The 16,392-nt window shown below is 35.2% G+C and overlaps 2 protein-coding genes across 2 annotated transcripts in view; one reads left to right on the forward strand and one right to left on the reverse strand.

Moving 5' to 3' along the window:
* Positions 1 to 4,948: 4,948 nt before the first annotated feature.
* Positions 4,949 to 6,611, reverse strand: LOC306990482 (putative claudin-24). The gene has a single exon (XM_079597357.1). It carries the CDS (start codon positions 6,579 to 6,581, stop codon positions 5,859 to 5,861), a length of 723 nt encoding a protein of 240 aa, XP_079453483.1. The 5' UTR covers positions 6,582 to 6,611; the 3' UTR covers positions 4,949 to 5,858.
* Positions 6,612 to 9,430: 2,819 nt separating this feature from the next.
* The window catches only part of clcn4 (chloride channel, voltage-sensitive 4), a 17,037-nt gene continuing 10,075 nt past the window's right edge, over positions 9,431 to 16,392 (forward strand). The window contains exons 1-5 of the mRNA XM_079597821.1: positions 9,431 to 9,620; positions 10,828 to 10,982; positions 11,994 to 12,093; positions 14,155 to 14,342; positions 15,574 to 15,696. Of these exons, the coding sequence (XP_079453947.1) occupies positions 9,605 to 9,620; positions 10,828 to 10,982; positions 11,994 to 12,093; positions 14,155 to 14,342; positions 15,574 to 15,696 (582 nt within the window). The 5' untranslated portion in view covers positions 9,431 to 9,604. The remainder of the gene's footprint in view (positions 9,621 to 10,827; positions 10,983 to 11,993; positions 12,094 to 14,154; positions 14,343 to 15,573; positions 15,697 to 16,392) is intronic.

Genomic DNA, 16,392 nt, shown 5'->3' on the forward strand with positions numbered 1-16,392 from the left:
AAACACACAGATGTGTGATCAGGTCTTAAAGGTAAACACACACAGATGTGTGATCAGGTTTTAATGGGTTAAACACCCAACTATGCATGGCAGTCACAGAATGTATATGGAAACAAGCTTTAGGCGCTTTCCATCTTTACTCTCTTCATGTTACGTTGCATTCGGAGATCGACTACTTTTGACTGACAAAATTCCAGCCACCGGAAACACTAACTGATAAAGTGAGTCGTACAAAACCTTTCTTTTTAGTAAACTGTGTGTACACAAACAATGTAGTCAATGCTGGAGTTCATGTGTAGAGCCGCTGGTGACGCTTCAGCACAGTTTCATGTTGTGTCGAGCCGCATTAGTGTTTTAAAAACAGTCATTTTGATGCTATCATAGTCGTGCCCCGTGCACTCCCATTCAAAAGGCATTTTGACCAAAAACGAAAATACGATCAATCTTAAAAGTGGCGTTTTCATTCTAATTATGATTTTACACGAAAGTTTGACTCGGAAAATTAAACTAGGTTTAATTCTGGCGACAGTTACCCTTTAATAACTGCAGCTTGAGCAGTCTTGGGACATGACCTGGAGATAAACACGAGTTGATAATATTGAGAAAAGGCTCTTCTCATACGAACTCTTTCAGTAATTTAGTCGGATCTAATACACATGTTGTTGGTTTAGATCATGTAATACGTTTATTTCCTAATCTATAGTTGTAAACTGTTTTTGCGGGGAGATAAGTGAGGCTGAATCATAAAACATTGTCAAAGGTTGTACATTTACAATTGTATTTCTGATGCTTTTGATTTTCCAAGGAAAGAAATTCATGAAGTCATTATCTGATTAAAATCCCAAAGTCATGAGCACAACTGCATTATTAAACTCCTGTTGGACTATAAATGGTTCATTACTGTAAAAAGAAGATAAAAGCATGGACAGGGACTCATGAGACGGGCTGTAATCCTGATGATCAAGACAATGAAGGAATTAAGGGATTATTTATTTTATCTTTCTCAGCTTGATCCTGCAGGAACATTGTGATTGAAGGATTGTTGTGTAAGAAGCTTCATGTAGACATAAGCTTGTCCACACTGAGAGAACAAGTTGTATTTGTATGTATATATATATATATATATATGTATTTATTTGTGCGGGTAAATATTAAAAGTATATACTTACTGGTGATAAAAAGTACAGCAGTTTTGACGTCACAGATTGCCTTCTCAGTGCAGTGTTTGTGTTGTAATGCATGTAAGCATTAACATGTTTCACTACCTCAAAAAAATGTATTTAATCATTTATATCTAAAGAAAAACTAACAAATGCCTTTCGTTGTGCAAAGGATTGTAAATAATGTTGGCTCAAAAAGCATACGCTCCCCATAGTTTGATATTGGAAGCACTAATATTACTTTTGCACACTATTTGAGATTGATGATGTGCAAATTGGCAACTAAAGACCTTAATTAGCTCGTTTAGTAAGTTTATTAACCTCTTTTTTATTTGTTATTAATTGTTGTTGCATGTTTATTTTATTTTATTTTAAACTTCACCGTTGCAGCACTTTGAGTGTAAGAAAGGTACAAATCAAATGTATAATTATTTTTATTAATGTTATTAGAATACTTTACAATAAGGTTTCATTAGTTAATAAATAAATTAGTTTACATGAACTAACCATGAACAATACTTCTACAGAATTTATTCATCTGAATGTTTATCTCATACATTAATACATTTTTAATATCAAAGGTATATCTGTTAACATTAGTTAACTAACATGAACATTTTTATTAACTAACATTAACAGGTTAATAAATACTTTTTGAGAATATATTGCTCATTATTAATCTATGTTAGTTAATTCATTGATGTTAACAAATGAGACCTTATTGTAAAATGCTACCATTATTATTGTTGTTAAAGCTCCAGTCCGTAACTTTTTTGTGTTCACGATTATCCAAAAATAAATGTTTCAGCGAGTACATAACCAGCCAGTGTTCATAACTATCTGCTTGCCTTAGCTCGATTCAAAACGGTAAGCTTGAAATAATGTTTTTAATTCCAGTACTGGTGGATTTCCGTGGGAAATTCGAGCATTTCTTTGCGACATTACATCTGTGCACATAAAGAAGAGTCTCGGCTAGTAGGCTATAAGTGTGAGGATGTTGGAGGTGGAGATGTATTGTCGTTTCTCACAGCGCTTGATATAATTAAACTTATTAATTTGATGGCGGATCCAGAAAGGTTCAAACGACAATCACCAGTGACGAGATTCACCCGATGTAAAATGCAAACGACTTCGTTCGGACTTCGGAGTGGCTACACTCTAAAAAATGCTGGGTTGTTTTAACCCAACTTTGGGTCAAATATGGACAAACTCAGCCATTGGGTTACATTTTATAATTACATTTTTAACCCAACATTTGGGTTTGACCATATTTGACCCAAAATTGGGTTAAAACAACCCAGCATTTTTTTAAAGTGAACAGAAAAAAAAGAGACTACTAATGTAGTCACGCAATTAATGCTGTTGTTGTTAACATTACAATTTAAGAACAAAGTTTAATTTGCGCGGTTTTACGTGATATGATAAGCGATCGTTAGATTTAATCAACGCGATTTACTGCAATGGTTTTCCCCCTTAGTTGGTCAGAACAAAAGTGAATGTTACTTGCTTGTTCAGATTTACATTTTCCGGTGGAAACTCTTATATTGGTCATACTTCCAAAAAGTATAATCTGTGATTCTCTCTAAAAAATGCTGGGTTGTTTTAACCCAATTTTGGGTCAAATATAGACAAACCCAAACGTTTCGTTTTGAGCGTGCGTCATTGAGGCGCTGGCGCCGGTCCATGTCTGGTAGGTGTGGATCTCACATCTCGACCTCTCGACCTCTCTGGAGACCCGCTCATGTGAACTGGAGCGGAGGATGGCAGTGGCAGGGCACGTGAAAGCTCTCCAGACCATCACTACACTAATTGTTAGACTGGAAGTACAGTCTGTGCCAAAGCCGTTCTTTCTGAGGTCCACATTGTGCCAAGACCGATGGCAGCGGAACAAAAGGCCTCTCTCACGCACGTCACAACCAAAAACAAGCATAGATTTCTGTTCACAAGTCAAATAATACAGTAATTTAGATTCCTGCAGCTCAAAAAAGGTTTTTGAGGAAATGATTGGACTTTCCAGGGAATGCATGGACTATAAACCTCCAATGCAAGTCACAAGCCAAGTTATCCAGCATGCTGTTAAATTTGCATAATTAAAGTCAGCATGAAATGAAAATTCACCCTATTTTATAAATGCATGTTATAGATATTATTGTGAACAGTTAATCTGCCCTACTGAAAACTAAATATACTAAAATGTATTTGAAATATTTATGTACTTATTAATATAAATACATTGCAATTGTCCTACTAAATTTGTATCCTTAAAGTCTGCTGAATTGGAACTAATTTTGTACTTAGTTTATTTAGATATTTAGTTATCCAGAAATATTGGGGTTCAACTAAAGATATACTGAAGAATATTTGATTGTGCTAAAGTGGAACTATTGCAAGAATATAGCTTTAAGAAAAACTTTTGCAAGAAAAATAGGTATATCTTGCATTTAAAGATAGATATTATACAGAGATCTACTATCTAATACATTAATGTGATGTTTGTCAGTCGTAATAGTGTTAAGTTAAAGTGTTTTAAATACACAAACCCATGCAGGTTTGTATATTTAGCTTAAATAAATCCAATTTGTTTCAATTTATTATTACTTGTTTTACAGCTAGATATTTTTTAATGTTCATGCAAAATGTATATGTAATTCAAATAAATTTGTCCAAATGTTTTTTTTTTTTAGTGTGCAATGATAATTCTTTAATCTGACTGAAGAAATGATGACTTGAGGATGTGTTTCATCCATATGGCTCATTATCATAAAGGAAGTGGGCATGAAGCCGTCGGCACCATGTGCTCCTGATAGTGAACAAACCTTTGTATGTAAAAGATGGCAAGATTAGCATGCAACATTATAATGAGTCCATTGTGGAAAGACAACAATGAGAACTTTCATCTGACAGCGTGAACCCGGGTCGGGCAGAACCTCAGAAGATCCGATCCACGCAAACACTCAGTTAAAACATTTCAGGCAAGAGGAACATGAAGTGCATGATCACACACACATTCCTCCAGCAGGACACACACATCACAGATCACACACTTAAATGGATATCTTTTAGGTTATGTAATGCAATTTTGTCTCAGTGCAGAAACCGGAGGGTCATCATGTCGAACACACTCGTCACTTTCACCACACAACGTATTAACATTGTTTCTTTCAAGTTATGCTGCAGAACAAGATTAAAAGTGATTGTCCCTTCCCAGATACAATAGTTGAAGTATGGAATTATACATATTTCATCATCATATAATCAAATTTAAGTCTGTTTGTCTATAAATCTCATTGTATTTGATATTTTTACTACATTTAGTGATAATATATGCAGAGGAATTCAAAAGTCTGAGAGGAACTTGGAAAATCTATTTTAAACTTGGAAATTTAAATGGAATACATGTGTGACATTTACATGAAAAATTTATATATCTATATGCAATTTAATTTATTTTTTTGTACTATATTACAAAAAATCACATTAAATTGCATATATATATATATATATATATATATATATATATATATATATAGTCTATATAAATGTAGTCTCTATCACTGTAAAAAAAAATAATTGGTTTAACTTAAAAAAGCAAGTTACCTTGTTGCCTTAAAATTTTGAGTTTGTTGTAATTAAAAATTTGAGTTAATACAATGAAGAAGAATGGTTTAATAAACAGAAACTCAAAATAGTATGTTATCTTCACACATTAGTTATTGAAGTTGATTTGACAAAAGAAAAATATTTTTTTTACAGACATTTGTACCTCACTGCATGTGAATATAGTTTATTAAGCATTATAAAATATTCGTATTTAAATTTATGATCCTCACAAGCAATATTGTCATAGACATATTTGCTTTAAACCGATAAATTAAAGCCAATTTCACAAAGTTGAATAAAAAAAATGAAAACCTCCATCTCTCCACACATCACATGACAAAAACATGAAGGTGATTTATTGACTGATCATCACAACTTTGGTACTTTGACATGTCAGAGAACACAATATATAATCTCTCATTCACTCGCTCTCTTTCAGTGCTTTAAAATAGAAAAACACACAAACTGACAAGCTTGTTTTTCTGGCAATATTTGGATAATTAGCATAACATTGTCTTCTTGATATATATAAATGACCTCATAGTCATAAAAGTGCACTTTCTTGGAAAGTTTGCATATTTCATTTTCACTGTTAGTAAACAGTTTCTGATTAGAATCACATTCACATGTGCAGATCTGGGAGTCAAACGAGCTTATAACATGATTCATAAATATAGCTTGCAACAGTACTGATGATTTATAATCAAAATTAAGGGTACCACTTTACAATAAGGTTCCGTTTGTTAGAATTAACTACATTTAACATGAATTATGTTAATTTCAACATTTACTAATACATTATTAAAATCAAAAGTTAATGTTGTATTTAATAGACCTGAGCTGACTCGAACTAACAATGAATAGTTGTATTGTTTTCATTAACTAGCATTAATAAATACTGTACCAAATGTTAGTTGATGTTATTAAATAATAGGACCTTATTGTAAAGGGTTACCAATCTGATAAAAAAAAACAAAAAACAGAAATAGCAGCATTTATTTACAATCAACTCACATATATCTGATCTATAGAGACCATTGAATAAAACATTAGTTGAAGCAAAATATGTGTTTAACGGGTCAGAGGTTAAATAATATCTCACACATATTCTGTCCTCCTGCGTTCTGGACGCGTAATGCGCGCTCTGTTCAGCGGTATAGACTGGTGTAATGGGCATGTTTCCTCTCGCAGATATAAGCAAGAGGTGACCAACAAGAAACCAGCCACCACATGCAAACACCCAGCCGTCCATCCGAAGAAGAGCGCGTCTCCAAACTCCCAGCGAGGAACCACGCTCGGCACGCTCTCGTCGAAGAAGCGCAGGACCGTCAGGTGCGCCACGTACGACACGGGCACGAGCCCGAGCACTCCCGCAACGAAGCCAAAGATCCCACCGAGCATTTTCAGGGTCCGCTTGGCCTCGAGGTTCTCAGTGCGTCTGCAGCTGTTCACCAGGTGGATGCCCGGGATGGAGAAGGACAGGCCGATTAAACCTGCGGCCACCGTTGCGCACATCAGGATTCTGGCGAGGCGGATATCAGGAGGGAGACCCAGCAGACTGTCGTACGGCCTGCACTCGGTGACCCCGAGATCCTGCACCACACATGTCCCCCACAAGCCCAGCTCGAAGCTCTCCGTGGGCAGGAGCTCCGTGGAGAGCGTGAGCCAGCGGGGCATGGCGGTGGTGAGAAGCGAGCACAAGCAAGCGGCCAGCGAGAAACACACACCCAGCAGCTCCAGAACACACACTCCAGGGTCCATGACCACCTCTCCTCCTCCTCCTCCTCTTCCTCTAGTAGTTAGTAGACTGAGGAGTGGCATGAGTGTTTGCTGAGGAGTCGCCGCGCGTCATGTCTCGCGTCGGGTGGGCAGAAGCGCACGTCTCTCTCTCTCTCTCTCTCTCTCTCTCTCTCTCTCTCTCTCTCTGCACAACAACATCATTCACATGTGCAGATCATCTGAAAACACACACTCTGGCACAGAGATTCAGTGCGTGATCTCTAATGATTTGAGTGGATTAGATTAGACATGATTCGCTTGGTAACACTTCACAATAAGGTCCTATTAGTTCATGGTGTAAACCCTCTGGTGCATCTCGCGATTTTTATTTAATATTTTGTATTTTTATTGGATTTTATGGTATGGGAGACCGGGGATGGTTGTAACACGGGTCAATTGTAACAATTCCATTCTGTCCGAACAGGCACTCGTTACAAATCACCTGATTCACACATGCTTAGTTTAGTTCGTATTCCACATGTGATAAAGTCGAGCCCTGTGGCAGACACAGCACATGTTAGAGTGGAAAAAAGTATTTTGAGGTAAGAAGGTAACTTTTTTTTACTTTTTTAGTTTTTGTTATGGGAATTTCTGCTTAAACTTAAACTAGTTAAACTCATCAAACTTGTATTATGTTTATTGTGTGTCTGTGTAGATATTTTCCATTCAAGTTGTTAGTGCTAATGTTTTGCCTGTTCGCTGTAAGGTGAGCTAGTTCATGGCTACATGACTCTGGGTTAGTTGTAACAACAATGAAACGTACACACACACACACACACACACAAAATGTTCAAGTGTTCAATTTTATTATGGCCAATACTAACACTGGCAGTAACAAACATGCTTACAAACAAACAATGTTTGTGTTCAAGTTCAATTTATAATGGCTAATTACTATGACTGAGAGTGACAAACACACATCAGTTATTGAAAAGTCAGTGTTGAATAAAAACCATTAAAAATAATTTTATTGTCAAAATCCTTATTTCATAATGTTATATCTCACCCCAGGGTATGTTACAACTAACCCAGACTATGGGGTGAATTGTAACATTTCACTCCTCGTGTTTGAAACTAAACCATGCGATTTCTGTTTGTGTTGCAAAGATAATAGCTATGTCATTTAATAGCTGACACTTGTTTGGATCACATTTTGAACACACTGACTTCAAAGTACTACAAGATATAGACAGAAAGGTAAAAATTGTTACAACCATCCCCGGTCTCCTACTAAATTATATTTATGCAGTAGTTATATTCCATTTATTCACTTTTTGAGCTCGGGCCTGAAAATGAAATTTCCAACTTAAACTGTCTTAAATATTTTGGAGCACAGATTTAAATGAGATTTTTGATCTCTCTCTCAGCACAACAACATCACTCATGTGCAGATCATCTGAAAACACACACTCTGGCAGAGACTCAGTGTGGTAACTGATGTTTTGCACTGATAATAAGTCACTGATATCTAGATTAGACCATTCATTTGGTCACACTTCATAAGGTCGTGTTTCCGTCAACAATGTCAGATTTTTATTTTTATTTTACTATATTTTAGCTATATAATGTTTTTTATTTGATATTTTGTATTTTTAGGTGATTTATTGGTACTAAATTATATTTATTTACTAGTTATAATCCATTTATTCACTTTTTGAACATGGGCCTGAAAATGACATTTCTAAATTAAACTGTGGTAAATCTATTTTTAAAGACGACACTTGGGAGATTATTGCTAAAGTGAAAAAAAGGTTAAAAACGTGATAAAAGTTATGAAAAATGAAACTGTGAAACTATCAAAGTCATAAATCTTCAACAAGTTGTGCTCCAAATTTGAGGTTGATTAAAAAAAAAAAAAAAAGCTTTCAGGATGATTTTGTTTGGCCACATAAACTCTTCCACTAAATTCGTTTCCAATGCGCACATTTTTGACCGCAACCAATAGCTACAAGTTTGACCCTTTTTTTTTTAGGATCATTTAATCTTTTATTCTTGTGTTAACATAGCAAGTCCCTGCAGGATAACCTGTGGCCTACTTTTCAAAAGTAATAATAGTCTAATGATAAAATAAATAAATAAATAAACATGTATGTATGTAGGCTATAGAAATGTATATGTTACATCAAACTAATAAAAACAGTATAACAACAACAACAGCAACAACAACAACAAATATAGAAATGAGGATGAAAATATGAAAATGTATGAGTTAGGCCTATGGAATTTTCCCTTTAATTAAACACATTCAAACACTTGAAACACATATTTGAAAATAAATAGTGTCAAAAATAGTAAGAATCTGAAGATTCTGAAATAAAGGAGCAGAAGAAAAATAGTCCTGACTTTCGGTGTTATAGTGCTTTTATTGTTTTTAGTTTGTTCCAAAAGTTGTTTATAAAATGTCAGAGGTTTTGGTTGTTTCTTATTTATATGTTTTTTTCCAAATAAAATTATTTACAAAATGAACTGTTTTTCCCTTCTAAATTGTCATTTGAAAATAAAAAAGCGCATCAAATACGCATATTTATATCACACACACGCCAGTTTACTGGCTCTGTAGTTTTTTTCTGTGAGGACAGTAATGGCTAATACCAAGTAAACACACTTTTACTGGAGTAACAATAACTCATATATCTATAAATATAGATATGTAGCCTACATTAACCGCTAGTAGGCTATGTAGTTTTGGTCACATGGTACTTAATACTTTTCTCAGCGCGGGTAAGGATGGACCAATTTAGTCGTTTGTGTGGCTTGTTTTGATATGGATTACATTGAGAGTTTGCCATTTGTATTCGAAGAGGTTATAATATATACTGTGCAATATATCAGAAAGCGTACTTAGATTTGAATGCATCTTAATAGAGGATTTGCGCAAGCGCCTGTTTTCTGTCTCTGCGCAGTTGTTGCGCCGCGCTGACGCTCACGCACGCGCGGTATAGACGCCGTGACGTCATCACTGTATGTCGCTGTCCTGTCCTGCTGCATCAGATTAATCTGATGTTATGATGGATAAACACTTCAAACCATCACTGCATCTCTGATCTAAGTACTCGTACAGCGATATGGCGGAGGCAGATGGTGAGGTTCATGTTTGTATGATCAGAATCATCGCGCACCTGCTGTGTGTGACATTCGTGTTGTTATTATGGGTGTGTTTTGATGCATGCAGAGTCTTTAAATCATTTAATTTTATTCAAGAATGTGTGTTTTAAATTAACATGCTACTGTCAACATCACGTGTGAAATCTAAGGGATATTACTGTAAGGCCTCTGCGTGCACCGTTTCTATTGGGTGTTTCTCTCTCATATGAATAAAGGTTCATTGTGACCAACCCAAATGTTATACAGATAAACATCTGATGTAATATATGACAATTAAATGACACTGCAAAAACTGGACATGGACATGTACCATGGTAGCATTCATTATACATGCATATTACGTTTTAAAATAAATTAAATAGAAAAAGTTGTTTTAAAATGTAATAATATTTCACAATATTACTGTTTGTCATTTTAATCAAATAAATTGGATTAGATTAGATTAAACTTCATTGTCATTGTGCAGAGTACACGTACAAAGACAACGAAATGCAGTTTTTGTCTAACCAGAAGTGTAAAAAAAGCAGAAAAGTGTTATACAAAGTATACACAAGTGGTGCATAAGCAGGACAATAAATATAGTACAGTAGTATACATTTGATTTACAGAAGGTAGTTTAGAGTAATATAATTTAAATATAATATTGTGTAGTGTATTAGCAGTTTCTTTGTAAGAGCAGAATAAATATGGCTGTGCAATGTATACACAGAATGTACAGATATGTGCAATGAAGTAGCAGTAACATAGAAGTGAGCATAATATAGATATATGCTGTGTATTAACAGAATATATTATAAGAAAAACAGAATAAATATTGATATTTAGTATGAACCATTTAGACGGATATGTACAGTGTGGTAACAGTATTGTAGTGTAGAGACAGTAAAATTATAAAAAATAGTAAGGTTGGTTGTCACCGAGATGCAGAGCTAGAGTTCAGTAGGGTGACAGCCGCAGGAAAGATGTGTGTGTGTGTGTGTATACATATATATACAGGTAAAACTTGAAAAATTAGAATATCGTGCAAAAGTTCCTTTATTTCAGTAATTCAACTTAAAAGGTGAAACTAATATATATTATATAGACTCATTAAATGCAAAGTGAGATATTTCAAGCCTTTATTAGTTATAATTTTACGAGTTTCCCCTGTATAATTCTTGATAATCTGGTTGTTTCTGCGCAGGCACCAGCAGTGCGACTCCCACCGAGGAGATGAACGGCGCCGGGAACCTGATGGACTTCCTGGACGAGCCGTTCCCAGACGTCGGCACGTATGAGGACTTTCACACCATCGACTGGCTGAGAGAAAAGTCCCGAGACACGGACAGACACCGGAAGGTAAAACGCCCTGGGATTGTCACACACAATTTCATAATTGTTTTTAGAAATTACGTTTTTATTGGTTTTCTTTATACATAACTAAACATTCCAAAACAAACAATAAAAAACACTTTATACAAAACCAACAAACAAAGTAATAATACTAATACTAATTATAGAAATTACCGTAGACTTTAATGCACAACAGTGTAGGCAAGTCACAATTCAAGCATGTATCGTGACTTTTTTTAAGCATTATTTAAATAGTTTTTACAATGTCTAAATGATTATTTTGTGTGATTTTTGTAGCAGGGGGTTTGAATGTTGGTTTCAGACACTTACTGCATCCTCACTATGCCATCAATTAGGATGTTTAATATTAGGGGTGTAATAATAACAATATATCCTGTCAGAATATATCACAAAACAAAAATGCAATATGTATCGTGGATACCTAACCCAAAATAAAAATGACTGTGTGAGGAAGAAATTCCAGTTTTCAGAGTTTTAGTACATTAAACTGCTATATATAATGTTGAATATAATGTATAATAATGTGATGGGGGAATATTTGTGGGTCATGATAATGCCAAATGTCTGATGTTACCTGTAAAAAGTGCTACATTATTTTAAATATGTCTAGTCAGTGACAGAGATCAAGCATATTCTCTAAAATAATTCTGTATTTTCAGCTTCAGAATCATGAATATTGTTCTTCTGGTGTCACCATTGTCCTGTGCTTTGGGTTTCCAGCACCAAGTCCAAGACTATTCATTTACACACACAATGTAATATCAAATTTAGCATTTTAATCTTTAACCTTTTAACATATGTCTTGGAGTATCACAATAATAACGTATCGTGAGATCAGGATCGAGATATGTATCAAATCGTGACATGAGTGTATCATTACACCGCTATTGAATATTGAATTTTAGCCTCCACACTAAAAAAAATCCAGTATCTTCCTATTTTTGGACCAATAACTGAACGTGCATTTGAATCATGAGGTTTTGTGTGTGTTTGCAGATCACCAGTAAGAGTAAAGAGTCCATCTGGGAGTTGATCAAGAGTTTGCTGGACGCCTGGTCAGGATGGCTGGTGATGCTTCTGATTGGCCTGCTGTCAGGTGAAGAGACACGCCCACTTATGATGACATCACTGACCCGAACACTTAAAGGATTAGTTCACTTTCAAAAAAAAAATTGCTGATAATTTACTCACCCCGATGTCATCCAAGATGTCCATGTCTTTCTTTCTTCAGCGGAAAAGAAATTAAGGTTTTTGAGGAAAACATTCCAGGATTTTTCTCCATTTAATGGACTTCAATAGCACCCATCTCTCCCAATGTTCAAAAGAAGGATCAAATGTCCGTCTCAATGCAGCTTCAAAGTCTCGACACGATCCCAGTCGAGAAATAAGAGTCTTATCTAACGACACGATCGGTCATTTAAAAAAAACCCAACAACTTTTTAACCACAAATGCCCTGTCTTGTACCATCTCTGAGATGCGTCACGTATTACGTCATCACGTTGGAAAGGTCACGAAAAATAAATAAAACAAAGATGTCGGATGATTTTGAAGTTGGAAGAGAAAATGAGACGGAGTTTTTCGCACTGCCCTCCCTTTGAACCAGAGTACACAGACAAATAACTTAGATAGAAGACGTGACCCGTGACCTTTCCAACGTGATGGCGTAATGAAGTCTTATGTGAATATTGTATATAGGACTTTTGATAATTTATTGATAAATAATGTAGATGTGAATGTTATTTTGCAATGTTTTGTGACCTGTGTGATCTTAGCCCGTGGGACTACGGATGGAAATTAGCCTTTGGCTACAATCCGGCATGTTTACATGCATGTATTCCATGTTTGTTCATTAAAGGGTTAGTTCACCCAAAAATGAAAATAACGTCATTAATGACTCACCCTCATGTCGTTCTAAGCCCGTAAGACCTCCGTTCATCTTCGGAACACAGTTTAAGATATTTTAGATTTAGTCCGAGAGCTTTCTGTCCGTCTATTGAAACTGTATATACAGTATACTGTCCGTGTCCATAAAGGTAATAAAAAGATCATCAAAGTAGTCCATGTGACATCAGTGGGTTAGTTAGAAGTTTTTGAAGCATCGAAAATACTTTTTGGTCCTAAAATAACACAAAATAAGACTTTATTCAGCATTGTATTCTCTCCCGGGTCTGTTGTCAATCCTTCACAGTTACGCTGATGGCGTAAGACGCTGATGACGTGTTATCTGGTGCGCCCGAGCTTCGTTTACAGTCTGAGGAAGACGCACGCTATATTCAAGCTATTCTACATTGTTTGCGTGGATATCATTTTTTTAATGGTGCGTAAATGTGCATGTCGCGGATGAGACACTTTTACAGCGTGCGTTTCCCTCAGTCTATAAATGAAGCTCGGGCGCACCAGAAATACACGTCATCAGCGTCTTACGCCATCAGCGTAACTGTGAAGGATTGACAACAGACCCGGGAGAGAATACAATGCTGAATAAAGTCTTATTTTGTGTTATTTTTGGACCAAAAAGTATTTTCGATGCTTCAAAAACTTCTAACTAACCCACTGATGTCACATGGACTACTATGATGATGTTTTTATTACCTTTATGGACATGGCCAGTATACTGTATATACAGTTTCAATGGAGGGACAGAAAGCTCTCGGACTAAATTTAAAATATCTTAAACTGTGTTCCAAAGATGAACGGAGGTCTTACGGGCTTAGAACGACATGAGGGTGAGTCATTAATGACATTATTTTCATTTTTGGGTGAACTAACCCTTTAACATGCACTGTCCCCAAAAAAAAAAAAAAAAAAAAAAAAAAATGCATCTGGTACACGACGGGCATTTGTGCTTAAAAAGTATATAATTGATTTTTTTGTGTGAAAATGACCGATCGTGTCGTTAGATAAGACTCTTATTTCTCGACTGGGATCGTGTCGAGACTGAAGCTGCATTGAGACGGACATTAAACTTCTTTTGAACATTGGGAGAGATGGTTGCCATTGAAGTCCATTAAATGGAGAAAAATCCTGGAATGTTTTCCTCAAAAACCTTCGACTGAAGAAAGAAAGACATGGATATCAGGAGTAAATTATCAGGATATTTTTTTTTAAAGTGAACTACTCCTTTAACATTCAACATGTGTGTGTCGTCTAACACAGGCACGCTGGCCGGAGTGATTGATCTGGCTGTGGATTGGATGACGGATCTGAAGGAAGGAGTGTGTTTGTCTGCGTTCTGGTACAGTCACGAGCAGTGTTGCTGGACGTCCAATGAGACGACCTTCGCCGACAGAGACAAGTGTCCTCAGTGGCAGAAGTGGGCCGAACTGATGACGGGATACACAGAGGTAGAGGGAGGAATGAGTTCAAACTCATTTTTAAGCAATGTTTTTGTTTTGTTTTGTTGCATTTATCGCAAGGCTGCATTTGAAGACCTCCGATGCAAACGCCTCCTCTGCCAAAAATGAGATGATAATACTGAGTGATATCCGGACATAGTATACGCTCATCAGATACTTTCACTTCAAACTGAGTAAATCCCAGCCTCAGCCCGTTCAGAAATGCCGGAAACCTATACATAGGAGCCTGATAAAAATGCTAATATTAAAGAAAAACGTTAGATGGACTTAGAGGCTTTAGCATCTGACGTCTTCATATGCATATGCTTAGTGAAATGATCAAATCATCAGAATAAAGTTGCACTATAATTATGATTATTTTGTTATTATGTGTTATTACGGTATTATGATATAAATAACATATTATTTAATTATATAATTTTTCTTAAATACTAGATTTTTTAATTTTACAGTTAAAATATAAAAAGTTAAAAATATTTAAAATTGTTATACATTTTTATTTCCTTATTTTGTTTAATATTTTATTTTGTAAACACATTTTAATTTTTTTTTAAATCACATTTTATTTTGTTTAATATTTTTATTTTGTAAACAAACTTTAATTTTTTTAAAATCACATTTTAATTTGCAATTGCAATTATTATCTAAAAAATAAATCTTAAATATTAGATTATTTTTAATTCACAGTTCTTGTTTTGTTTAATATTTTTATTTAGTAAATTCTAATGATATTATTATATTATTAATTATATCTTATTATTTTTATTCTAAATAATAATTTAATTTAAAAAAAAAATATATATATATATATACCGGTGTATATATCATTTGTATTATTTAATTTTATTATTATTATTATAATAGCCATATTGACATTTAATCACAAAAAATTTGGTCAAATTATGTGGCACTTTTTATCAGAAAAATCTCAATTCTATTTTTCTCTCATGTCGTGTTCGAAATCGCCCCGATACCCTCATCCACTAATCTCCTCATTAGTCCATTAATATCGTTCACTTTTAGGGAGTGAGTGAATTCGGAGTGTGTCTATCACAGTGCATTATGGGTATTCTCTAGCCATTGAGTGTACAGCGGTTATACATTTTGTTATTGCGGTGCAATTGCTGTTCCCTCAAATAGCAAAGAGCAATTTCAGACACAAGCCGAGTCTGTAGTCTTCTTCATATTCTCTCATACGTATATCTGTGTGTGTGCTCAGGGCGCTGGAGTGTACGTGCTGAACTACTTCCTGTACGTGCTGTGGGCGCTCTTCTTCTCCTTCCTGGCCGTGTCTCTGGTGCGAGTGTTCGCGCCGTACGCCTGCGGATCGGGAATACCTGAGGTACACTAATGAGCGCAGCTTATGCAAATGAGCTGTGATGATGCGTACAAGTCCTCCTGGGAAGTTCGTATTTACGCCGGTCAAAAGTGACTTTCTCGGAGTGAGATGGCGGAGTGCTTTCTCTTAATTAATTACACTAAAATACAGCAAGCTTCTTAAACTCTAGTTCTAGAAAATGAAGGTGTGCTTTGCTTTTTTATGTTTTTAATTCATTTTTGAAGCCACTGCAAACTTTATCGCTACTATATTGTTATATTATACTACAGGTGAAACTGGAAAAATGAGAATATGGTGCAAAAGTTCATTTATTTCAGTAATTTAACTTAAAAGGTGAAACTAATATATTATATAGACTCATTACATGCAAAGTGAGATATTTCAAGCCTTTATTTGTTATAATTTTGACGATTATGGGTTACAGCTTATGAAAACCCCAAATTCAAAATTAGAATATTGTGAAAAGGTTTTCATAAGCTGTAAGCCATAATCATCACAATTATAACAAATAAAGGCTTGAAATATCTCACTTTGCATGTAATGAGTCTATATAATATTTTAGTTTCACCTTTTAAGTTGAATTACTGAAATAAATGAACTTTTGCACCATATTCACCATAATTTTTCCAGTTTCACCTGTAAAGCATTATATTCTGTGCTGGTAGTGAACTTACTTCGCTGTAAATAGAAAAGCCTAAC

This window comes from Phoxinus phoxinus (genome assembly GCF_949152265.1).
Source record: "Phoxinus phoxinus genome assembly, chromosome: 22".
Classification (NCBI taxonomy): domain Eukaryota; kingdom Metazoa; phylum Chordata; class Actinopteri; order Cypriniformes; family Leuciscidae; genus Phoxinus; species Phoxinus phoxinus.

Excerpts from the sequence above, each read along its gene's own strand:
- LOC306990482 (XM_079597357.1), bottom strand. The coding sequence starts at position 6,581 with ATGCCACTCCTCAGTCTACTAACTACTAGAGGAAGAGGAGGAGGAGGA.